General features: G+C 38.7%; 1 protein-coding gene across 8 annotated transcripts in view; it reads left to right on the forward strand.

Annotated features, from left to right (window-relative positions):
- The window catches only part of LOC106989115 (vitamin D 25-hydroxylase), a 32,529-nt gene extending 16,402 nt beyond the window's left edge, over positions 1-16,127 (forward strand). For 2 of the 8 annotated variants that reach the window (XM_053203455.1, XM_027073072.2), the window contains exons 2-5: positions 5,730-5,871; positions 10,907-11,539; positions 12,171-12,500; positions 13,555-14,217. In XM_053203455.1, the coding sequence (XP_053059430.1) occupies positions 5,730-5,871; positions 10,907-11,539; positions 12,171-12,500; positions 13,555-13,730 (1,281 nt within the window). In that variant the 3' untranslated portion in view covers positions 13,731-14,217. Of the gene's footprint in view, positions 1-5,729; positions 5,872-10,076; positions 10,216-10,906; positions 11,540-12,170; positions 12,501-13,554; positions 14,218-15,104 lie in introns of those variants that run through there. The other 6 variants (XM_053203459.1, XM_053203458.1, XR_008290450.1 and 3 more) reach the window with 5 other exon arrangements.
- The last annotated feature ends 7,553 nt before the right edge of the window (positions 16,128-23,680 follow it).

Consider the following 23,680-nt stretch of genomic DNA (forward strand, 5'->3'; position numbering starts at 1 on the left):
CTTGGTGTATGCTGTGCTGGGGCCTCCTTGTTGGGATGGCTTGGGCTGGTGTGGGCTAGGGGCCCAGTGCTCACTGAGGCTGCAGGCTGGCTATGGTGCCCAGCCCCTGCTCCTTTCTATGCTGTCAAGGTGGAGAAGAAATGTAAACCATGGCACTTGCCATTCCTGATTGGGCAGATTTCCAGCAGCTCCCCTGTCATTTGGCAGGGTTATAGGGCTAGTTTATTTATATTCTAGTTGCCCTTTTAAACCATGGGTTGTTGGGTTTTTTTTTGTCTGTGCCCCAGACAGGCAAGTCTGCTCTCAGCCCCTTAGTACTGTCCCTCCCCACCAAAATTCACAGCATTGGGGGTGGGGATTCCCTTTGTTATTGTGTCTCCATCTCTCTTGTCATTCTTTATGTGGTCTCTTTTGTTGTATAGAAGCTGTTTCAGGATGGGGGGTGGGGGTGGCGCCTGGGTAGCTCAGTTAGTTGGGCATCCAGCTCTTGATTTCAGCTCAGGTCATGATCCTAGGGTCATGGGATTGAGCCCTATATCGGTCTCTGCACTGAGCATGGAGCCTGCTTGAGATTTTCTTTCTCTCTCCTTCTGCCCCTCTCTCCCATGTGCTCGCTCGCTCTCTCTCTCTCTCTCTCTCATTCTCACTAAAATTAAAAAAAAGAAAAAGCTACTCAGTTCTTCAGGAGGAATTGCTTTATGAATAGGTGTAGATTTGCTGTGGTTTTGGAGGAGGGGAGTTCCAGGTCTTCCTATATCTTTGTCTTGGACCCTCCCTGGCAACATTTGATCTTTATCTTAGTTGTGAAACACCCTAAAGGTCTCTCATTGCATTATGGTATTTTGCAATTCTGATGAAGTCTTACCATTAGTACAAGTTGTTAAAATACTATACCTTTTTTGAAAGTAGGAGGAGACTATTATCTCTTACACTTCTGAGAGGCTGTGCAAGTTGTTTATAGGGCTTATTTGTAAATAGAATCTTATTTTTCCACTCTCTTCTTAATTTGGAGATGTGTGCTCACAGAAAAAGCCTGGACTTGAAAACTGCGTGTGAGAAATGACAGTCACCTCAAGTGACACTTACTTTTATGTAATCTGTGAATTCAGTTCTTTTTTTTTATAAATCTTGAAGGGAAAATAACCAGTACTGGGGTCTCATACATTCATTTTAAAGGTAATCTTAAATGGAAATATACCACATCAAGAAGTATCATTTCCTTGGAGATTCACTCTGAATGTGTAAGCTTCTGCAGTGACTTTACTCTTAATCAAAATTTTGAGAAGCATTTCTTAGCTAGCAAAGGTAGTAAAAGTATTTTTTACAGATTATTTTCAAGTAATGAATGTAAGGACCATAAAACAATTCCTTACTTTAAGACAAGTAGATTTGGCAGCTTATTGACATATTTACGCAGAAAGCATTTATTGAGACTTTCATGCAAGGCACTGTGTGAGATTCTTTGGAAGGTTCAGAAGATTAAAGATGAAATCCCCGATTCTGTGGAGTTTATAATTTAGGAGGCAATCAGGAGACAAGAACATTCCAGGTTTCTGGTTCAAGATAGTATTAAGTAAGTAAGTATCTCAGCTCGTGCTGTGGTGGTTCAGAGGGGAGAGAGAGGGAGAGTGCACCAAGAAAGGCTTCAGTGGGGGTGTTCCCTAACGACTTGGTATGGTTTGAACAGTATGGCAGTGATGATGGGAGGCATCTCAAATGAGAAGACAACCCAAGCAGATGTAGAAAAGTGTGTGGCAGTCATGTTTCATCAATGACACTTTCACATACCTCTCCTCCTAGTCCTTCACCCATGATATTGTATAATAGTGTGCGTAAATGTATGTCTCTACCGCCAGTCATTAATTCAACATATATTTAACAATTGTCAGCATCTGCTCTGTACTGTCCTAGGGTGAAGATAATAGTAGCAAACACAACTGTTTTTTTTTATTTTAATTTTAATGTTTTAAATTTTTTTTTAGTTTTAAATACTTATTTGAAAATTTATACTTTGAAATGAAAATGATGTGCAACTTAATTGTGTCATCCATAGGGTGGTTATGAAATTTCTTTTTTTTTAAATTTTTTTTCAATATATGAAATTTATTGTCCAATTGGTTTCCATACAACACCCAGTGCTCATCCCAACAGATGCCCTCCTCAATGCCCATCACCCACTTTCCCCTCTCCCCCAGTCCTCCATCAACCCTCAGGTTGTTCTCAGTATTTTAGAGTCCCTTATGGTTTGCCTCCTTCCCTCTCTGTAACTTCCCCCCCCTTCCCCTCCCCCTGGTCTTCTGTTAAGTATCTCAGGATCCACATATGAGCAAAAACATATGGTATCTTTCTCTGTATGGCTTATTTCACTTAGCATAACACTCTCCAGTTCCATCCACGTTGCTACAAAGGGCCAGATTTCATTCTTTCTCGTTGCCACGTAGTACTCCATTGTGTATATAAACCACAATTTCTTTATCCATTCATCAGTTGATGGACATTTAGGCTCTTGCCATCATTTGGCTATTGTTGAGAGTGCAAACACAACTGTTAAAAATCCCTGCCCTAGTGTAGCTTACATTCTCCTGGGGGGTGAGCAGAGGGGGGGAGATGGGCAATATAAATACAATAAGTGAAGTAAATAATATGCTGGAGTACAGAGTATGAAATAAACTAAATTAAGGCAAGAGAGAGGAAGAATGCTAAGGGATGAAATTTTAACTGGGTTAGAGCAGGCCTCACTGCAAAAAAGAAGGCCTTTGAGCAAAAGCTTAAACTATAAGAATAATCAGGGAAAGAACATTCCAGGCCAAGAGAACACCTACAAAGGCCATGAAGTGGGAGTATGCCATGTCAAGAATCACCTATTATGAGACAAGTTGAGAGACTGTTATGATAACATAGGGAGACAATGAAGACGGCTTAGAGTGTCAGTGATGGAAGGGTAAGAAATTATCATACACTGTTTACATTCTGAAAATAAAAAACAACATGGCTACTAAGAAGTGATGTGGGGCTGGAAAGAAAAATAAGAGTCTACCTGGGCAGCTCACGGGCAATTTGGGTCCTGAAGAGCTGGAAGGGTGGATGGAGTGGTCATTAACTGAGACAGTGAAGAATTGTGGGCAGAGCTGGTTTGTAGGGAAGGGAAGAAACTTAAAGTTCATAGACTAACTTCTAGATGAGAAGGAAAGTGTTTCACAAACCTTTATCAAAAATCCTTGAAAACAGCATATAACAGAATAGTTCAAATAACAAATTCCCCAGTTTTACCCTCAAATAGGGGACCACATTTTTGAGGAAAAGTGGATTTTGTAACAGTCTTCTCAGGCCATGGCTCCTCCTTGGTTTTTATAATCCATAGTGTCCACACCTGATAGATAGCTGTACCCTGCACTATGACCCTCATGTTTGTTCTCCCTCCCTATTAAGACACTTTTCAATCCCAGGGTTTTCTACCATCCTGTGAAATCACCAGTCTGCTTTTTTTCCTATTTTCTAATGCCATTCTTTCATGCTGTGATACTGTGATTTATAATAAGAAATATATATTTGGTCTTTGTCCCTTTCCTGGAATATACTTCCTAAAGTCCTTGGAATTTCCTAAGTGATTAAGGTGCCTTTTGTTATTCTTAACAAGCCCCTTTCAACCACATGGGAGTTTATGCTAATGAAGTAATTTTTTGGAAAGACCCTAAAATGGGAGTTTATTACCAGGAGAAACAAGCCTGATTAGAGGGTTGGAACTTTCAGTCACGCCTCCACTACCTCTGGGGAAGGCAGAGGGCCTAGAAGTTGATTCCATCACCAATAGCCCATGTTAATCGCGTCTATGTAATAAGGCCTCCATAAAAATGCCTGAATTACAGGGTTCAGAGAGCTTCCATGTTGGTGAACAGGTGGAGGTGAGCAGAAGATGGATAGCATGCCTGGGGAGAGCATGGAAGCTCCACTCCCCTTACCCCATACCTTGCCCTATGTGTGTCTTCCACGTGGCTGTTATGTCCTTCTATAATAGGCCAAGTTATGTCCTTCTATAATAAACCATTCATCTAGTAAGTAAAATATTTTCCTGAGTTCTGTTAGCCACTCTAGCATATTAATCAAACCCAAGGAGGAGGTCGTGGGAGCCTCTGACTTAATAGCCTTTTGGTCAGAAGCACAGGACTTGGGATGGGCACCCGAAGTGGAGATGGGCAGCAGTCTTGTGGGACTGAGCCCTTAACTTGTGGGATCTGACACTATCTCCAGGTGGATAGTGTCAGAATTGGGTTAAATTCTAGGACACTCGGCTGGTGTCCCAGAATTGCTGAGGTGTGGAAAACCCTCACGTCTGGTTGTCACAGTGTTATAGGAGAGTATTGGGAATAGAGGAGGCACACAGGAGGTGTTTTTTCCTTTATAGCTGTTAAAATTACACTGCTGGGAGATGACTTCAAGATCATTCCATTACTGCTTTGGGAGCCGAAAGAGTCCCACCTTTTGCTCAGCTGGTAGCCGTTCCCTTTGCGCTGAAACTCTCACACTGCCACTTTTGACTGATACCACTGCTTGTCACACACAGTCCATGCTACTTCCCCAGGGTTCTGGTGTTCCTGCTGCTCAGTTGGCAGAACCTATCCTGTGCCAAAGACTCTGTTGCTCAGTTGGTTGCTTCTGTTACAATTTGGAGATTATTTGGAGGTTTCATCACTTTTTTTTTTCCCAGTAACTACTTCCGCTGAACTTCTGTTCTCTGCTAAACCTCCTGGGTTTTTGTTTGTTTGTTTGTTTGTTTGTTTTGTTTTTTACGAAGTCGTGTGAACCATGGTTAAATCTGCTGTACTTATTTGCACAGAGATGAGGCTTGACTAAGTATTTTGGTTCTAAAATGCTCTCAGCCAAGCCCTGAGAGGATGAAGATAAGCAATCTTTGCACCCCACTGATAAAGTAGCATTGCTCCCTTGCTGGACTAGTGTCTTATTGTGGACTAGCTAGACTACAGAGGTGTTTCATTGTACATGAACCTGAGGTGAAGCACCTGAGGAACTCCAGCAAGGAAAGGATGGATATTCTGTCTTGCCTTGCCCTTAGCTGAGCGGCATCCACCTGTGCCTATGTGGTAAAGGCCTTTTCTCCAAGGTCACATTCCCTGAGAGGCCCTCCTTGTTGACTTCATGGAATTCAGGGACCCAAATACAAATGAGCCCAGTTATAATATGTTCATATTTCAAAGTTATCTCTCAAGTAACCCCGTCCCCTACCTAAGCTTGGAGTAATAAATAATATGTAGATGGTGTTGCTTCCTCATTTATCTTGGAAATAAAAAGAGATCCCTAGATATCATTGAATGTATTAAGTTGGAATGAATCTTAAAAGAGCATCTAAATCAAGTATCATGTTTTCTCGGGCAACCCTGAAGCCCAAAAAGGTTAAACGTTCTGCCCAGGGTCCTGCATTTGTTTAATGACAAAGCTTAAACTAGAACCCAGGCTTCAGAAGCCCAGTACTCTTTTCATTACACCATTTATAAGATTATGTCTCCAGGCACTGACTCGGTAATGAAACCATAGTGTTTGATACGCCTTGTAGAGAGAAGGCATTCAAACCATTGTCAGTTGAGTAAAAGATCCTTCCGTTTTCAGGGAGGTAACAAATGCTGGGAGAGCTGGACTTAGCACATGTGGATTTCCATGGTTATATTGGTCATGCATTTTGCCATTTACATGTTGTTGTTCTCTTCTTCTTAAAGATCTTCAGTTTAGATCTTGGAGGAATATCAACTGTGGTTTTAAATGGCTATGATGTAGTAAAAGAATGCCTTGTTCATCAAAGTGAGATTTTTGCAGACAGACCATGCCTTCCTTTATTCATGAAGATGACAAAAATGGGAGGTATGTGTATTTTCACTTGTTTAGTGATTTACTATTTTAAGTTACATTCCTTATTCTATGTAAATTTAGTACATAGAGTTTGGATTCTGTTGTACTGAAAAACAGGAAATAATTAATTTAGGTTATAGAACCTCGTATTTGAAGACCTTTCAGGTCTGACAGCCATATTTTAGACCAATTCATGGGAGCTCGAGGGAAAATGGCAGCGTAGGAGGACGCTGGGCTCACCGCGCGTCCTGCTGATCACTTAGATTCCACCTACACCTGCCTAAATAACCCAGAAAACCGCCAGAGGATTAGCAGAACGGAGTCGCCAGACCCAAGCGCAGACGAGAGGCCCACAGAAGAGGGGCCCCTCCTGAAGTGGATCACCTAAGGAGAAGCGAGCTAAGCCTGCCCCTCCTGCCCCCGTGCACCTTGCCTACCCACCCCAGCTAATACGCCAGATCCCCAGCATCACAAGCCTGGCAGTGTGCAAGTAGCCCAGACGGGCCACGCCACCCCACAGTGAATCCCGCCCCTAGGAGAGGGGAAGAGAAGGCACACACCAGTCTGACTGTGGCCCCAGCGGTGGGCTGGGGGCAGACATCAGGGCGGACTGCGGCCCCACCCACCAACTCCAGTTATACACCACAGCACAGAGGAAGTGCCCTGCAGGTCCTCACCACTCCAGGGACTATCCAAAATGACCAAGCGGAAGAATTCCCCTCAGAAGAATCTCCAGGAAATAACAACAGCTAATGAACTGATCAAAAAGGATTTAAATAATATAACAGAAAGTGAATTTAGAATAATAGTCATAAAATTAATCGCTGGGCTTGAAAACAGTATAGAGGACAGCAGAGAATCTCTTGCTACAGAGATCAAGGGACTAAGGAACAGTCACGAGGAGCTGAAAAGCGCTTTAAACGAAATGCAAAACAAAATGGAAACGACGACAGCTCGGATTGAAGAGGCAGAGGAGAGAATAGGTGAACTAGAAGATAAAGTTATGGAAAAAGAGGAAGCTGAGAGAAAGAGAGATAAAAAAATCCAGGAGTATGAGGGGAAAATTAGAGAACTAAGTGATATACTAAAAAGAAATAATATACGCATAATTGGTATCCCAGAGGAGGAAGAGAGAGGGAAAGGTGCTGAAGGGGTACTTGAAGAAATTATAGCTGAGAACTTCCCTGAACTGGGGAAGGAAAAAGGCATTGAAATCCAAGAGGCACAGAGAACTCCCATCAGACATAACTTGAATCGATCTTCTGCACGACATATCATAGTGAAACTGGCAAAATACAAGGATAAAGAGAAAATTCTGAAAGCAGCCAGGGATAAACGTGCCCTCACATATAAAGGGAGACCTATAAGACTCATGACTGATCTCTCTTTTGAAACTTGGCAGGCCAGAAAGAATTGGCACGAGATCTTCAGTGTGCTAAACAGAAAAAATATGCAGCCGAGAATCCTTTATCCAGCAAGTCTGTCATTTAGAATAGAAGGAGAGATAAAGGTCTTCCCAAACAAAAACTGAAGGAATTTGTCACCACTAAACCAGCCCTGCAAGAGATCCTAAGGGGGACCCTGTGAGACAAAGTACCAGAGACATCACTACAAGCATAAAACATACAGACATCACAATGACTCTAAACCCGTATCTTTCTATAATAACACTGAATGTAAATGGATTAAATGCGCCAACCAAAAGACATAGGGTATCAGAATGGATAAAAAAACAAGACCCATCTATTTGCTGTCTACAAGAGACTCATTTTAGACCTAGACCAATTCATGCTGATTCTATTGTAGTAATCCAGTCTGTAATATTATAAATAATGTTTTAAAGAATTAACATTTAATAATAGCTTCAAGTTTTTGAAACATGTTAGGAATACACATATGTGCATGCACACTTGAATCAAAAGTATTTTTTAAAGCCTGTCTTGAATACTTGATGACATTTTTACTGTCATTTTGCTTGTAGAATATGAAGTAGCCTTTCTTAACTACATATGTAGTTAATGACACATAAATGAAGAATTGTGGGATTTATGTAAAGGACTAGCTTCTGTTTGATTTAGTGTTGATCAGTGTTGGGTGATTCCATATTCAACAAGAGAGAAAGGCTGAAAGTTAATAGGTTGGTGAGCAAAAAGCCTAAACTAGAATGTTGAAGTCAGATACAGTGGTTTTAATACTTAATAGTCTAAGAGTTATACAATAATGGTGTCCAATATTCTCTAGTTTAATGAGAGCTTCACACTTAATTTCAAAGAAAAATGTAACAATATTTTGCTTACATAGACTAAAAATAAAGACATTGAAAAGAAAATAAAAACCATATATTAAATCACAAAACAAAAAAACTAATGCAAAGAAAATACCAGTTGTAAAGGACAAATTCTCAGGCCAGAGTATAATGATATTTGAAAGCAATTAAATAAATAAAACACAAATTTCCAGCCTCTTAAATACTCTTCTCAATAATAATTAGGCCAAAGAAGAAATTATACCACAATTATAATAGGAGACCTTTAAGGAAATTGTGAAAATGAAAGATGATGTTAGCAGAGCGGTATTTGGGATAAAGTATAATACTATATATTTTTCAAAGCTATAGATTTATAGTTTGGACTGTTTTTATTATAAAGAAAGTTAAAATAAGCATTCAACTTGATGTTTCCAAAAAACAGGAAGACAAACAGAAGTAGAAAATTATGTGTTATTTTAAGATACATATGCACTGAATTTGAAACTGGGAAATGAGAGCCACCATTAGCCCACTCTTTGAGTGAAAGTTGCCCGGTAGGTGGGCTCAGCCTATGCTTGGCCAGTGTAGAGTTATAACAAGGCTCCTCTGAACCTTCTTGTACATGTGTCCCATATGCATACATCTCTCTAGGGCTTGCTCTCATCCCAGTGCCTTTGCACTAGCTGTTCCCTCTAGAGCAGTGATCTTTCCCTGGATATCTGCTTGGCTCACTCTCTCATGTCCTATATCTTTACTTATGTCACTTTCTCAGTGAGGCTTTCCCTGACCACCCTGTGTCTCCATCTTTGCTGTATAATTTGTTTGTTTGCCTCTCCTCACTAGTATGTAAGGTCCAGAGGAGTAGGGATCTCTGCCTCTTCCGTTTACTGCTAGGTCTGTTACCTAGCACACTGCCTGGAACACAGTAGGTCTCTATAAATACATGTTGAATGAGTATTTGTTGAATGAATAGTCATCTGGAAACATAGAAAAGACAACTATAGGAACGTAAGATTATTACATAGCACTTCAGACCCCTTATGTATGGTTAATGTTACTATAAGCTCCAAATTCAAAAACTGTTGCTGAAATGTAAATTTCATAGGTACCTCATGTACAGGAGAATGTGACATTTTTTGTATTAGGTACATGTATGTACCAGTTATGAATGAAATTTTAAATAAAGCACATGTTACATAAATGTATATGCTAAAGATGTTTTCCTCTTGATAGGCAACTTATTTTTTTTAACTTTTTGCAAATCACCTTTTAAATTCAAGTATAATTAACTACAGTTATTTTATAACTACAGTGTTATATTAGTTTCAGGTGTACAATATAGTGATTCAACAATTCTGTACATTACTCAGTGCTCATCATCATAAGTGTACTCTTAATCCCCTTCACCTATTTCACCCATCCCTCCCACCCACCTCCCCTCTGGCATCTACCAGTTTGTTCTCCATATTTTAGAGTCTGTTTTATTGTTTGTCTCTTTTTTCTTTGTTTTGTTTCTTAAATTCTACATATGAGTGAAATCATATGGTATTTGTCTTTCTCAGACTGACTTATTTTACTTTCATAATACCCTCTAGATCCATCCATGTTGCAAATGGCAAGATTTCATTCTTTTTTTTTTATGGCTGATTATATTCCCTTGTATATATACCACATCTTCTTTATCCATTCATCCATCAGTGGACACGTGGGTTACTTCCATATCTTGGCTATTGTAAATACTACAGTAAATGTAGGGGTGCATCTTGATAGTTAAAGGGAATATATTCCCTAGTAGCAACATGAGAAGAGCAGAGTATACTGTGAAGACTGAAATTTTAAGGCAAGCAATATCAACATTGGAAGTTTGAGTTTCATGGTTGCCCTCTGTCCCTCTGTCTTAATTTGGGCTGCTTTAATAAAAACACCATATAGACTTAGTATCATAAACAACAAACATTTATTCTCACAGGTCTGGAGGCTGGGAAATCCAAGATCAAGGTGCCAGGAGATCTGGTGTCTGGGAAGAGCCTGCTTCCTGACTTGTAGACAGATGCCTTCTCCCTGTATTCTCGAATAGCTGAGAACAATCATCTCTTCTTGTGTTTCTTGTAAGGGCACTAATCCAGTTCATGAGGCTCCACCCTCATGACCTCATCACCTCCCCAAAGGCCCAACCTCCTAATACCATCACACTGGGGGTTAGGCTTCAACATATGGATTCTGTGGGGACACAAACATTCAGTTCTTGGTATCCTCCTTTAGGCTTGAGTATTTCCACCACATTGATGCCTCATTCAGCTTTCCTTGGCCTCTTCAAGAGTTACCTTGTGTAACATATGCTTTTAACAGGAGGATGTCTATATTCTAAAACCTAGACTCTTAATGCAGAAGATTCCTAATCCTTGAAGGATGATTTTCAGCTGTTTGTTTAGTCCAAGATAAAATTTTGCCCATGGAACATGCAGTGATTTGTCGTTTATAGATGAGGGGTATAGTAATAGTTAGAGAATACAGGTCTAGTTCACCCAGGATGAATTACATAAGACTGTCCAGTTTCATGTGGTGGGAGAATTACAGGTCTTTTCTGCCTGTCCCCAGATAAAAAGTAGACAAGCTTTATCTGTTGACAGTATTCTGTGGCTAATAAGTAGCAGAGAATAGGGCTTAAAACCACTAGGTTTATAGAAAGAGAATTGGAGAAGAATGACTGACCACTCTTTTTTACTCCAGAGCGTTTCCAGGTGTTAGATACAGGAATGCTGGGATGATCAAATTTTTTAATACTTTTGTTTTTTTCAGGCTTACTTAATTCCAGATATGGTCGAGGATGGATTGATCACAGAAGATTAGCTGTAAATAGCTTTCGCTATTTTGGATATGGTCAAAAGTCTTTTGAATCTAAAATCTTAGAAGAAACCAAATTTTTTATTGATGTTATTGAAACATACAAAGGTAGACCTTTTGACTTGAAACAATTAATAACAAATGCTGTTTCAAACATAACCAATCTGATCATTTTTGGAGAACGATTCACTTATGAAGACACTGATTTTCAGCACATGATTGAGTTATTCAGTGAAAATGTGGAACTGGCTGCCAGTGCCTCCGTCTTCCTGTATAATGCCTTTCCATGGATTGGCATCTTACCTTTTGGAAAACATCAACAGCTATTTAGAAATGCAGCTGTGGTCTATGATTTTCTCTCCAGGCTTGTTGAAAAAGCTTCCATCAACAGAAAGCCTCAGTTACCTCAGCATTTCGTTGATGCTTATTTGGATGAGATGGATCAAGGTAAAAATGACCCATCATCTACTTTCTCCAGAGAAAATCTTATTTTTTCCGTGGGTGAACTCATCATTGCTGGAACCGAAACTACAACCAATGTGCTACGGTGGGCAATTCTTTTCATGGCCCTTTATCCTAACATTCAAGGTGAGGATTCTGTTGACCATATAGGGCTGTCCTTACATTTAGGACTCACACATGTCTTAGAGTCTTTGGCTGTGTACAAAGCATTTTATTTGGGAATTTCTCCTGTACTAGCCGAGAAGAAAAATATTTAATAGTTGTAAAGAGTTTCACACATCTGTTCTCCCAAGTCATGTAAAAACCTCAGATAGGTCTTATTACACCTATTTTGTAAATGAGGGAAAAGTCTAAATGGCTGCCTTGCCCAAGTTCAGCCACTAGAAGTGGCAGAGCTGGGACCTGAACGCCAGTTTCTTCAAGTCAGATTTTATGTTTCACTATTTCCCTGGCTGAGAGTGATGTTATTCCAATTGTAGGGTTGTTTAATTTTTATTTGTCTTACTTTTGATTGTTAATTTTTTATTACTTTCAGTGTGTTTTTCACAACAAAGTTACTCAGAGCATTGGTTTCTGGTAGCACACAATATATGGCATATAGTCAAATAGAACTCCCAGATGATGAAAAATCTGAACCTGGTTGTCCCCATACCCTGTTGACTTATTATAGGTTATCCTTTGTTTTGTCCCAAAGAGAATTTACTTTGGCTATAATTCTAAGAATTGCATAATAACTTGAACACTTTTCCTCTGACAGGACAAGTTCAGAAAGAGATCGATTTAATTATGGGACCCACTGGGAAGCCTTCTTGGGATGACAAATGCAAAATGCCTTATACCGAGGCAGTTTTGCATGAAGTTTTAAGATTCTGTAATATAGTGCCATTAGGGATTTTCCACGCAACCTCTGAAGATGCAGTCGTACGCGGTTATTCCATTCCTAAAGGCACGACAGTAATTACCAATCTTTATTCTGTACACTTTGATGAAAAGTACTGGAGAAACCCAGAAATATTCTATCCTGAGCGTTTTCTGGACAGCAGTGGCTATTTTGCCAAGAAAGAAGCTTTGGTTCCTTTTTCCTTGGGTAAGAGAACTTTCACTGGGGCATAACTTCAGGACAGAGTGTAATGACGGTTGCTCATGTATGACATCTTAATCTGAAGCATTCCATTGTAGAATTAAAGATTCCAACACCAGAAACACAACATTGATTCTTACAGGAGAGAATGGTTTAATTAGAAGTCATTTACACCTGTTTCTACTCAACGCTTAATTTTGTAACTAGAAAGAAACTGTTGAGAAGCTCTGGCTTCTTCTGAAACTTTTTTGCTTGTGGATTTTGGCTTGTAAGCAAAACTTACAGAGCTAGAAGTCCGTAACAGGTAGCTTGAGAAACTGAGACCCAGGGGAAGAAATGACACCATAATTTGAAGTAAAATGAAAACACAGCTCTCTTGGCTCCTAGTTTATTATACCTCATCTCCAAAAATACGGCTTCTGCTGTGAAAAAATACACAGATCCCAAGATCCATGGAAAATGGACTGAAAACTCTTCCTTTAATTGGGGAAGGGTTAGCATTCAGTCATTTGAAATGAAATGAGTTTCTCCTGGATCTAGAGAGAAAAATGTCATACCTCAAATTCAGTCTTCCATGGTGTATCTTGGGCTGTGTTGCAACATGAAAGGGAAGTGTGGAAGGGGATTCATAAGCTTACAGAAGTCCATGATCTGACAAAAGAAGGTAAAGAAATGGGCTCTGAGAACTGAAGTGCCAGTTTTTATTCTTTTTAATAAACATAACTTTCTTTAAATTCCAGATTTCCTTAACGGTACCCACATATTAGATACAAATTTTGGTAAATATTGTGGATTTTTTTTAATGTTTATTTATTTTTGAGAGAGAGCGAGAGAGAGACACAGAACATGAGCAGGGGAGGGGCAGAGAGAGACGGAGACACAGAATCTGAAGCAGGCTCCAGGCTCCGAGCTGTCAGCACAGAACCCGGCGAGGGGCTCGAACTCACTGAGCTGAAGTGGGACACTTAACCAACTGAGCCACCCAGGCACCCCAATATTGTGGAGTTTTAAAAAAATATGTTTTGTTGTTTTGTTTTGCTTTGTTTTGTTTTGTTTTTAGGGAGAAGACACTGTCTTGGAGAACAGCTGGCTCGGATGGAAATGTTCCTGTTTTTTACAACATTGCTTCAGAGGTTTCACCTGCATTTTCCACATGAACTGGTTCCAGATCTGAAGCCCAGATTAGGCATGACATTGCAACCCCAGCCCTACCTCATCTGTGCAGAAAGGCGCTGAAAGTGCGTGGATGTTTTCTGGGAAAAGGCTATCTGGTTGCCTTTTACCTCTGAACCTTGTTTATCTAATCAGTGTGCGCGTTTGGACAAAAATCACAGCATCATAAAGCCAAATGAACACAGGTGTGTCTTTGAAAACAGTACTAAAGCAATAATAAGCATTAGCTATGTTTTTTTTAAGCTTTTATGACTTCTAAGGCAGAATTATCTGTGGAGGAAAACAAAGGTGCAAATGACAGGTGTTGCTTAAGTAAGAAGGGCCGTGGATGCCCTAAGCAGAGCCTGACTTTTCAGCCTCTTGTTGAACACCACGTACTTCTCATCCTTTCTTAACTCCATCTTGCTCTGGTCCTGGGGTCCCTGTTTCCAATGCCAATGCCAGCCCCCTTCTGATCAGGTATCATCATTAATGGGTAGTGTGGTATGCGTCCAGTTTAATAGAGGACTAAAGGAGAAATTAGAACCCAAATAAAGGAGTTTGGAGTACAGAGGTATTTTAGACATGGTGGCAGATAATAGAAGAAATATCTACATATTTTAGAACCTGCCAATGCTTTCAAGTCTTGCTCCCTACTATACCTTCATAAAAATTGTATCATCTCCTTATAAATGAGGGTCCCTGTGACCCCTGAGTATTCATCCTCATAGCATCAGTTCCGTAGAAGGAAATTGCAATAATGTAATTACAATAAAAATGACCCCCAGAAAGTGATTATTAATTCTTCACAGGCACAGACATTTTTCCTGGTACCACTCTTTTCCTAAACCAGGCACAGGTCCTAAAGATTGAATCATTTTACTTGTAGAGGTCTCTAGTCATTTCCTTGGACTATTGTATTTTCCTGAAGATACTACTATATAAATCCAAAAAAAAAAACATGCTTTAGAGTCAGGGTAAATGTATACATTGGGACACTTCAGAGTGATGGGCTCCTGTTAATAATGATGCCAGGAAAATGTGTGAACTGTGACTGTCCTGATCAAACTGCTCTGTGTATCTACCCGTATATAGTTTTTTAACAAGATTTCTTCCAAGATTATACATCAAGGGTTTCTGCTCGTGTAACTTGGCTCATGAGTACTTGCAGCCTTGTTTGTATATATACAACAATGACTTCTGTTAAGAATATGAACTTAGGGGTGCCTCAGTGGCTCAGTTGGTTAAGCGTCTGACTCCTGATCTCAGCTCAGGTATTGATCTCAGGGTCGTGAGACTGAGCCCTACATTGCTCTGTGCTGGGCGTGGAGCCTACTTAAAAGAAAAAAAAGAGAGAATATGAATTTAACCTTAGTAACTTCATCTGTTGAATATTTCCAAGTGTGATGAATCCGGAGTCTTTGCCTTTCTGGCTTATTAAGATGTTTCTGGTTGCAGGAGGGAAAAAGTCCTGGGTAGATACACTTCAATGGGACATTTGGAGGTAGTATGGCAGTTTTAGGGTGAGTATGTCCTACATGCTCCATACTACAAAGATCTGCTTGCTCACATCCCTCGATTTGGCTTCCCAGATGGCATCAGCTTTATCTTAAGGCAGACTCGTGGAAGTACATGTGCTTTATTCTCCTCCTTGTAGAGACATGGGAGCTTTTCAGATATTCCCCCAGAACTGTTCTTTGTGTCCCATTGGTCCTAACTAAGTTACATGCCCATCTTTTAAAACTCTGTCTTTTGAGTGGGATTATGGTTCACTTAGGCCTGACTTCTAGAGCCCGTGATGGAGTTGGCTTCTCCCAAAGTACATGTGCTACCCTGGGGAAGTATAGTTACCTAAACAGAAATAAGGAGAGTTATGAAGAGAAGAGGAACTCCTGACTAGCAGACCAATTACAATGTCCACTTCACTGCCCCCTGACCACTTGCTAGGCCCAGCAGCTATCCTACCTGCCTCCCTGCCTCTAGACAAATGTGTTCATTCAAGTTGCTTTTTGATCTTTCTCTTCCTTTGATGAGCAAATCTCTCATCCCTGGGCCTCGTGCTTACTGTCATATCTCCTCTGAATGCCTGAGGTGAACTTCTGAGACTGGAGATTCTGGAGGGTTGGTGGTCTTAGCAAAGAAATTTACTGAACTGGAATAGATTGTAATCAAAATTAAGGAGGATTCTTTTGCTCCTGAATGCTACCACTATTTCTTTTAGGATGACCTTCATAAACCTACAGAGAATGAAAAACATACTATTTATTTTCTTTACTTTGTACCCATTTCTTACGTTACATTTTTTCTTACTGAGGTCAGTGCGAACTTGACAAAATCATTTAAAAATGCAGATTCATAGCTTGTTAAATGTAAAAGAGCTTTCATCTCATTGTGCTCATTTTATAGCCAAAGAAATAGGAGTTCAGAGAGAAAATGATTCCTGTAGTTCATAGCAGACACATGTCCTTCATCCTAATGATTTATACTGTGCTTTACAGTTTATAAGGTTGTTTTTCAATATACTGTCAACTCTTGACTATTTGGAGCCAATTAACTGTGGTAAAAAATAAAATGCTGCCGTTTTTGAAAACTATAAATTAACATGAATTAGTAGTCCATAATGGAAAATATTTATTTTGGGAAACCATGTAGTAATAGACTATGGATCTTCTGCAGTGGAAATGCCTTCTCTGATCAATCAGTGGTGAGCTCCTACCTAGAATGTTGGAAATCTAACTTCCAATTCAAAATGGCAACTGAGCATTCTTCTCCTCAAATACCATTGAAATAACTCTAAGGATAGAAAAAGGGATAAAGGCATTGAGAATGGGGATGGAGGACCATATTAGTGAATTATATACTTTGAAGTTCTAAAAGATAGAAGGCAAGTGGAACAATACTGAAAGCACTACAGACAAGACCACGCATAGTCAAAGGCTGAGGTAGAGGTGGGAGCTCATTCTTCAAAGGACAGCTAAGGAGAAAATCAGATAAGGAGAGGAGCTCATGAGGACAACAAGAGTGGAAAGAAATCAAGCTTATGCCCTGTTCTCACCCCACTTTCTCTTCCTGTTTGTGCAGCTGTAGAACTTGTTCCCAGTGCTGAAAGAAAAGTCTAAACAAATTGAGTACTGTGCCTGGGAAATGATGGTGTTCCTACATAGGGATTGGTGCCCTAGATTGGCAGCCCCCTAGTTTGGTCTGATTTTGAACCTAAAGTTCTACATCAACTAAAACTATTAATCAGATGTGAGGGCAAGTTTCAGTCAACCAAGTAATTAGGGGGAAATGTCAGCAAAAGGGCTAGCATTACAAAGGTGGAATAAGTGTGACAGAATAATACCTAAACATTTTATACTCTGACTGTGTAGAAACAATGTATCTAACAAAAATAAGTAAAAGGAGAGAAGGTAGAATGTAGAATAAGCTCCCTATATAATAAGAATCAAAGGACATAGTTTAAAACTGACAAATCAAGTAGTAGAATTTTAAGTATACCTAAAAGTCCAAAAGTAAAGGATAGTAATATTGCCTAAAATTGGGTAGTGGGAGATATGGAGGAAGAAGAGATACAAGCTAATGCTATACATAAAGGAGAAGCAGATACTGTCCAAAGAAATAAGGTGCAAAAATGCTACATAAAGGTAGAAGTATAAAGAAAACCACTAAATCAAAAACACAAAAAGTGTCAACTAAAATTAATTTTTTAGTAAAGAGCAAATAATATGAGAGAACTAAACTAAGTCTCTACATACAGCCACACTAAGGAAATGTAAAGAGGCTTTTATCTCACTTATTAAAATAAAAAGGTGTTCAGATTGGATCCTAGACAAAACCTAATGCTATACACAAGAGACATCTAAAACAGATTAAGGTCAAAAATAAAAGGTTGGGCAACGCATACCAGGCAAATGGAAATAAAAAGAAAGCAGAATTCATGATCTTAGTGAAGCAAGGTAGAATTCAAGGCAAAAAGCATAAGCAAGACAAAGAAATTCATTTTATAATCCTGATGACTAATTCTCAAGGAAGTTATGATAGTTATGAATAAATATTGCACCTAATAACGGCATCTTTCATAAAGCAAAAATGACAAGAGATACATGGAGAAATATGTAGAAGTACCTTAATACTAGGAGACGAATGAATTCACTTCCGTCGGCCTAAGACAAATTGAGTGGACCAAAAAACCAAACAACAAAACACAAAACAAATGAAGATAACAAAGACCCATACTACATGATCAGTCAGGTAGATCTGACAAATATACATCAAATTCTATACCTGATAATAGAATATGCCATCTTTCTAGTATTCATGAAAATTGACCATTTCAGTGGATGAAAAGTGAACTTTGATAAATTCCAGAGGTATAAATACAGATTTCATTCTCTGAAAATACAATAAGATTGGGTATTCATAACAAAATAATGAAACCAGAAAATGAAATTGTCCTTATGTTGTGGAATTTTTTAAAAAATCAAAAATAATCTTTGGGCAAAGGGGAACTACAAACCAAAATTGCAGAATTTCTAGAAAACAATAAAAACTCTGAATATTTACATCTATGGAATATAGCTAGAGTAGTCCTCAGAAGAAAAGTCATAGCCCTAAATACTTCAATGAAAAATGAAATGTCGAAAATGAATTAAATATAGGTTTTTTTTTAATTAGAAAAATAACCAAAGGAAAGCATAAGAAAAGAATTATAAATTCCTGACAGCCAGGAATTAATGAGTTAGACAATAGAGAAACAGAACTAATAAGATGTATTTGTTTTAAATCAATACATTGGATCAAGAGTCAGCAAATTACACCCTACAGTCAAAATGTGGCCCATCATCTGTTTTGTATGGCCTACAAGCTAAGAATGTTTTTTACATTTTTAAATGGTTGAAAAAATTCATTTTTTTACCAGTGTGTACTCATCAAACAAAAACAAGAAGAGAGAGAAAAGTGAATTTTGAACGTCATGCTTTTAGGGCATAGTGGAATGTGGATTATTTTAACCAAATTAGGTGGCAAAACATTAATAATAAATTATTATACACTAACACTGTAGCTCTGCCAAAATAATGCAGAATGTTCTGGCATTATCAGACTGAGCACTTGTCACAGTATCCCCCACACAGGAAAGCAGTGGTCAGGAAAATTAGGTATTTTTTAATGATATCTATCATTCTCACAATTGAATGAAATGAAAATGAAGCTGCAACCAAAGTTTCTGAGTGGCTCGTTTGTTATCCAGGCAGGAAAAGTCATTTGCTACTTGTGAATTAGTTGTGTTTAATTGAAGCAGCCAAAGAAATGTGTCCAGAAAATAAACTTGCTTAAGACTAACAGTCTTTCATTGAGAACAGTTGCTCAGAGTTAAGGACATTGGAGCAATGTTGATAGTCAATTAAAAACAATGCAGATGATTTTGAGTGATTTTCCTTGGTTCTTGATGAGTAAACAGATGTTACCCATACTGTTGAGTTGCTGTTTATTCAAGAAGTCAGCACCAAGTTTGACTGAAAATGTAGCCTCTGTGAACAGTCTCCATTAAACAACTACAGAAGAGGATATTTTCAAAGAAGATGAGAAAACACTATTTCAGTACAACTTGAGATGGAATCAGCTAAGATGTGTTATCACTGACAGTAAAGGTAGATGTGGGACAGAACAAGGCGTAGACAAGTTATGATTCATCAGCAGGTACTTTGCACAAAATACTTGAATCTGTCATGTGTTACAGAACTGGTGAGGTCAGCACTGAACTTCACTTATTCTCATGGACTTAACCATCATTAGTTTTGAGAATTTTTGTCAGAAATAGAGGCGGAATATCCTGACTTGCTCTCCCAAGCCAAGGTTCAATGACTTAGTAGTGATAACGTTTTATTGCAAATTTTTTTAGCTTGGGACCAAAATTCAATTTTTTCTGAATGAAAGCAACCATCCTTAACCATTGTTATTACATACTGAATGGCTTTGGACGTTAGCTTTTTTTTTTTAATGTTTATTTTTGAGAGAGAAAGAGGAAAGAGACAGAATGTGAGTGGGGGAAGGGCAGAGAGGGGGACAGAGAATCCAAAGCAGGCTCCAGGCTCTGAGCTGTCAGCACAGAATCCGACGTGGAGCTCGAACCCATGAACTGTGAGATCATGACCTGAGCCGAAGTGGGACCCTTAACTGACGGAGCCACCCAGGTGCCCCTGGACATTAATTTTACAGCAGATCATTCTTAATGAGTTTAACCTAAAATTGAAAGGCCAAACAGTGCTTATGTGGGAAGCATACTGAGGTGAAGTTAACTAGAATTTAAATTTTTAAAAAACGTAAGAGAAAATACATTCACAGTACTGTACTATAAAAAATCTGCATATAAGTGGACCTGCAAAGTTCAAATCTGTGTTGTTCAAGAGGCAATTGTGATATTAAGCCACTTTATATACTGGTTGTGCCGTCAAAAGTTCAAATGAGAAGCCCTCCGTTCCCACACATCTTTCCAGCACATGTTTCGTGAGCTCACACTAAAGTTTCAGCAGCACTTTTTCAGATCTGAATGCCAGTGCAAAGGAAATTTCCATATTTCAAAATGTATTTAACTGTGTGACCTAAGAACTTCCATCTAACCTTCAATTGCAAGTGATTAGTCTGTAAAGTAATGACATGCTAAAAAGGCAAATCTTGAAGAATTTAATAGAATTCTATAAATGTCTTCCCAGTAATTAATATACTCAAAATTAGGTGCTCAGGCTCACACCAGAGTGGCCAAAATGAACAAATCAGGAGAGTATAGATGCTGGAGAGGATGTGGAGAAACAGGAACCCTCTTGCACTGTTGGTAGGAATGCAAACTGGGGCAGCCACTCTGGAAAACAGAGTGTGGAGGTTCCTCCAAAAATTAAAAATAGACCTACCCTATGACCCAGCAGTAGCACTGCTAGGAATTTACCCAAGGGATACAGGAGTACTGATGCGTAGGGGCACTTGTACCCCAATGTTTATAGCAGCACTCTCAATAGCCAAATTATGGAAAGAGCCTAAATGTCCATCAACTGATGAATGGATAAAAAAATTGTGGTTTATATACACAATGGAGTACTACGTGGCAATGAGAAAGAATGAAATATGGCCCTTTGTAGCAACGTGGATGGAACTGGAGAGTGTGATGCTAAGTGAAATAAGCCATACAGAGAAAGACAGATACCATATGGTTTCACTCGTATGTGGATCCTGAGAAACTTAACAGAAACCCATGCGGGAGGGGAAGGAAAAAAAAAAAAAGGTTAGAGTGGGAGAGAGCCAAAGCATAAGACACTCTTAAAAACTGAGAACAATCTGAGGGTTGATGGGGATGGGAGGGAGGGTAGGGTAGGTGATGGGTATTGAGGAGAGCACCTGTTGGGATGAGCACTGGGTATTGTATGGAAACCAATTTGACCAAAAACTTCATATATTGAAAAAAAATAAAATAAAATAAAATTAGGTGCTCAGGGATTGATATCAGTATTGGCAGTATCCATCTTTGTGAAAACGCACTGTCAAATATGAAATATGTAAATCTCATTACAGATCAGCATTAACAGATGAACATTTGTAATGTTTTGATGATAGGAAACATGAAGTTTGAACCCCAGTTAAGCAAAATTTTATCTCCTGGAAAAGAATTCCCTTTTTCTCATTAGTGGATCAGTATTATTTTTTAAGTACTTATTATATTTTGAATGTCGTCAATAAAAATTTTGTAAAAATTTTCACTCCTGTTTTACAAACATCTACCTAATGTTCTTGGCCTGCAAAGTGGAAAATATTTACTATACACCGCTATATGAAAAAGTTTGCTGACTCTGGAATTAGACAAGCAAACTAAGCATTAGCTAACTTGATTAATCCAGAGAAAGGGGGACATAGCATAAGTACTCAAAATATGAAATGACAAGGGAGAGTAATCACAGAAACAGAATTTTAATAATCATAAGAAATTGATTTACATAACAATGCAAAGGAGTTTGAAGAGCTGAATGAAATCGATAAACTGTGAAAATAGAATTTACTGACATTCACCCTAAAAGAAACAGGTTCAACAGATCAGTTTTCATAAAAGAAAAAGTTGCCAAAAGCGTAGCCCTCAGAGAAACTATTTGAGCTGATACACTAATAATGAAGTAGAAGAAAAGGAAATTAGGAAAACAATCCCATTTACAATTGCACCAAAAATAATAAAATACCTAGTGATAAACTTAACCAAGGAGGTGAAAGACTCTGAAAACTATAGGACATTGATGAAAGAAATTGAAGACACAAACACATGGAAAGATATTCCATGCTCATGGATTGGAAGAACAAATAATGTTAAAATGCCCATATTACCCAAAGCAATCTACAGATTCAATGCAACCCCTATCAAAATACCAACAGCATTTTTAACATAACTAGACCAAATAATCCTCAAATTTGTATGAAACCTCCAAAGACCCTGAATAGCCAAAGCAATCTTGGAAAACAAAAACAAAGCTGGAGGCATCACAATCCCAGATTTCAAGATATACTAGAGATTACCACATGTAATCAAAACAGTATGGTACTGGCACAAAAATAGACACATGGATCAATGGAACAAAACAGAGCCCAGAAATAAACCCACCCTTTTATGGTCAATTAATCTACAACAAAGGAGGCAAGAGTATGCAATGGGAAAAAGACAGTCTCTTCAATAAATGGTGTTGGGAAGACTGCATGCAAAAGAATGAAACTGGACTACTTCCTCACACCACATACAAAAACTCAAAATGGATTAAAGACCTAAATGTGAGATGCGAAACTATAAAAATCCTAGAAGAGAGCACAGACAGTAATGTCTCTGACATTGGCCATAGAAACATTTTTTTTTTAGATACACTTCCTCAGGCAAGGGAAACAGGCAAAAAATAAACTCCTGGGACTACGTCAAAATAAAAACTTCCGCACAGCAAACAGCAAAACAAAAACACAACCTGCCAAATGGGAAAAGATATTTGCAAGTGATCTATCCGATAAGGAGCTATTACCCCCAATATATAAAGAATTTATACAACTCAACACCAAAAGAATGCAAAGAATCCAATTTAAAAATGGGCAGAAGACATGAAAAGACATTTCTCCAAAGAAGACACACATGGCCAGCAGATACGTGAAAAAATGCCGAACATCGCTAATTATCAGAGAAATACAAATCAAAACCACACTGAGATACTACCTCACACTTGTCAGAATGGCTAAAACCAAAACACAAGAAACAACAAATGTTAGCAAGATTGTCAAGAAAAAGGAACAGTTGTGCACGGTTGGTGGGAATGCAAATTGGTGCAACCACTCTGGAAAACAGTATGAAGGTTACTCAAAACATTAAAGATATAATTACCATATGATACAGTAATTCCACTACTTAGTATTTACCCAAAGCATATGAAGACACTTCCTGTGGAAAGGAATATGGCAGCATCTATCAAATAATATATGTGTTCACCTTTTGACCAAACAATTCCAACTTTTAGGGAAAGATTTTTTTTTAATTTTTTAAGTGTTTACTTATTATTGAAAGACAGAGACAGAGCGTGAGCATGGGAGGGGCAGAGAGAGGGAGGAGACACAGAATCCAAAGCAGGCTCTGGGCTCTGAGCTGTCAGCACAGAGCCTGATGTGGGGCACGAACCCACAAACCGCGAGATCCTGACCTGAGCCAAAGTTGGACGCCTAGCCAACTGAGCCACCCAGGTTCCCCATTTAGGGAAAGATTTTAATGAGAATATTCACAGTTAATTTCATCAGGAAGACAATTAAGTGGGGATCTGTTTGCTGGAACTTTGTCGTTTTTTTCCTTAATAGCTGTTTCATTATTGTCTGAATAAAGACACGAAAGATCAATAAAGATAACCATTAAGATGATGAAATTCAAGAAGAATAAACATGATTTCTTGCATTTAAGTTCAAATAACTCCTTTTAGTAAAGGATAAATAAAGAATCTCTCCTGCAGATCCACTTGAACACATACAAAGGGAAGTAAGTG

Source organism: Acinonyx jubatus, chromosome D1, assembly GCF_027475565.1.
Source record: "Acinonyx jubatus isolate Ajub_Pintada_27869175 chromosome D1, VMU_Ajub_asm_v1.0, whole genome shotgun sequence".
NCBI classification, from domain to species: domain Eukaryota; kingdom Metazoa; phylum Chordata; class Mammalia; order Carnivora; family Felidae; genus Acinonyx; species Acinonyx jubatus.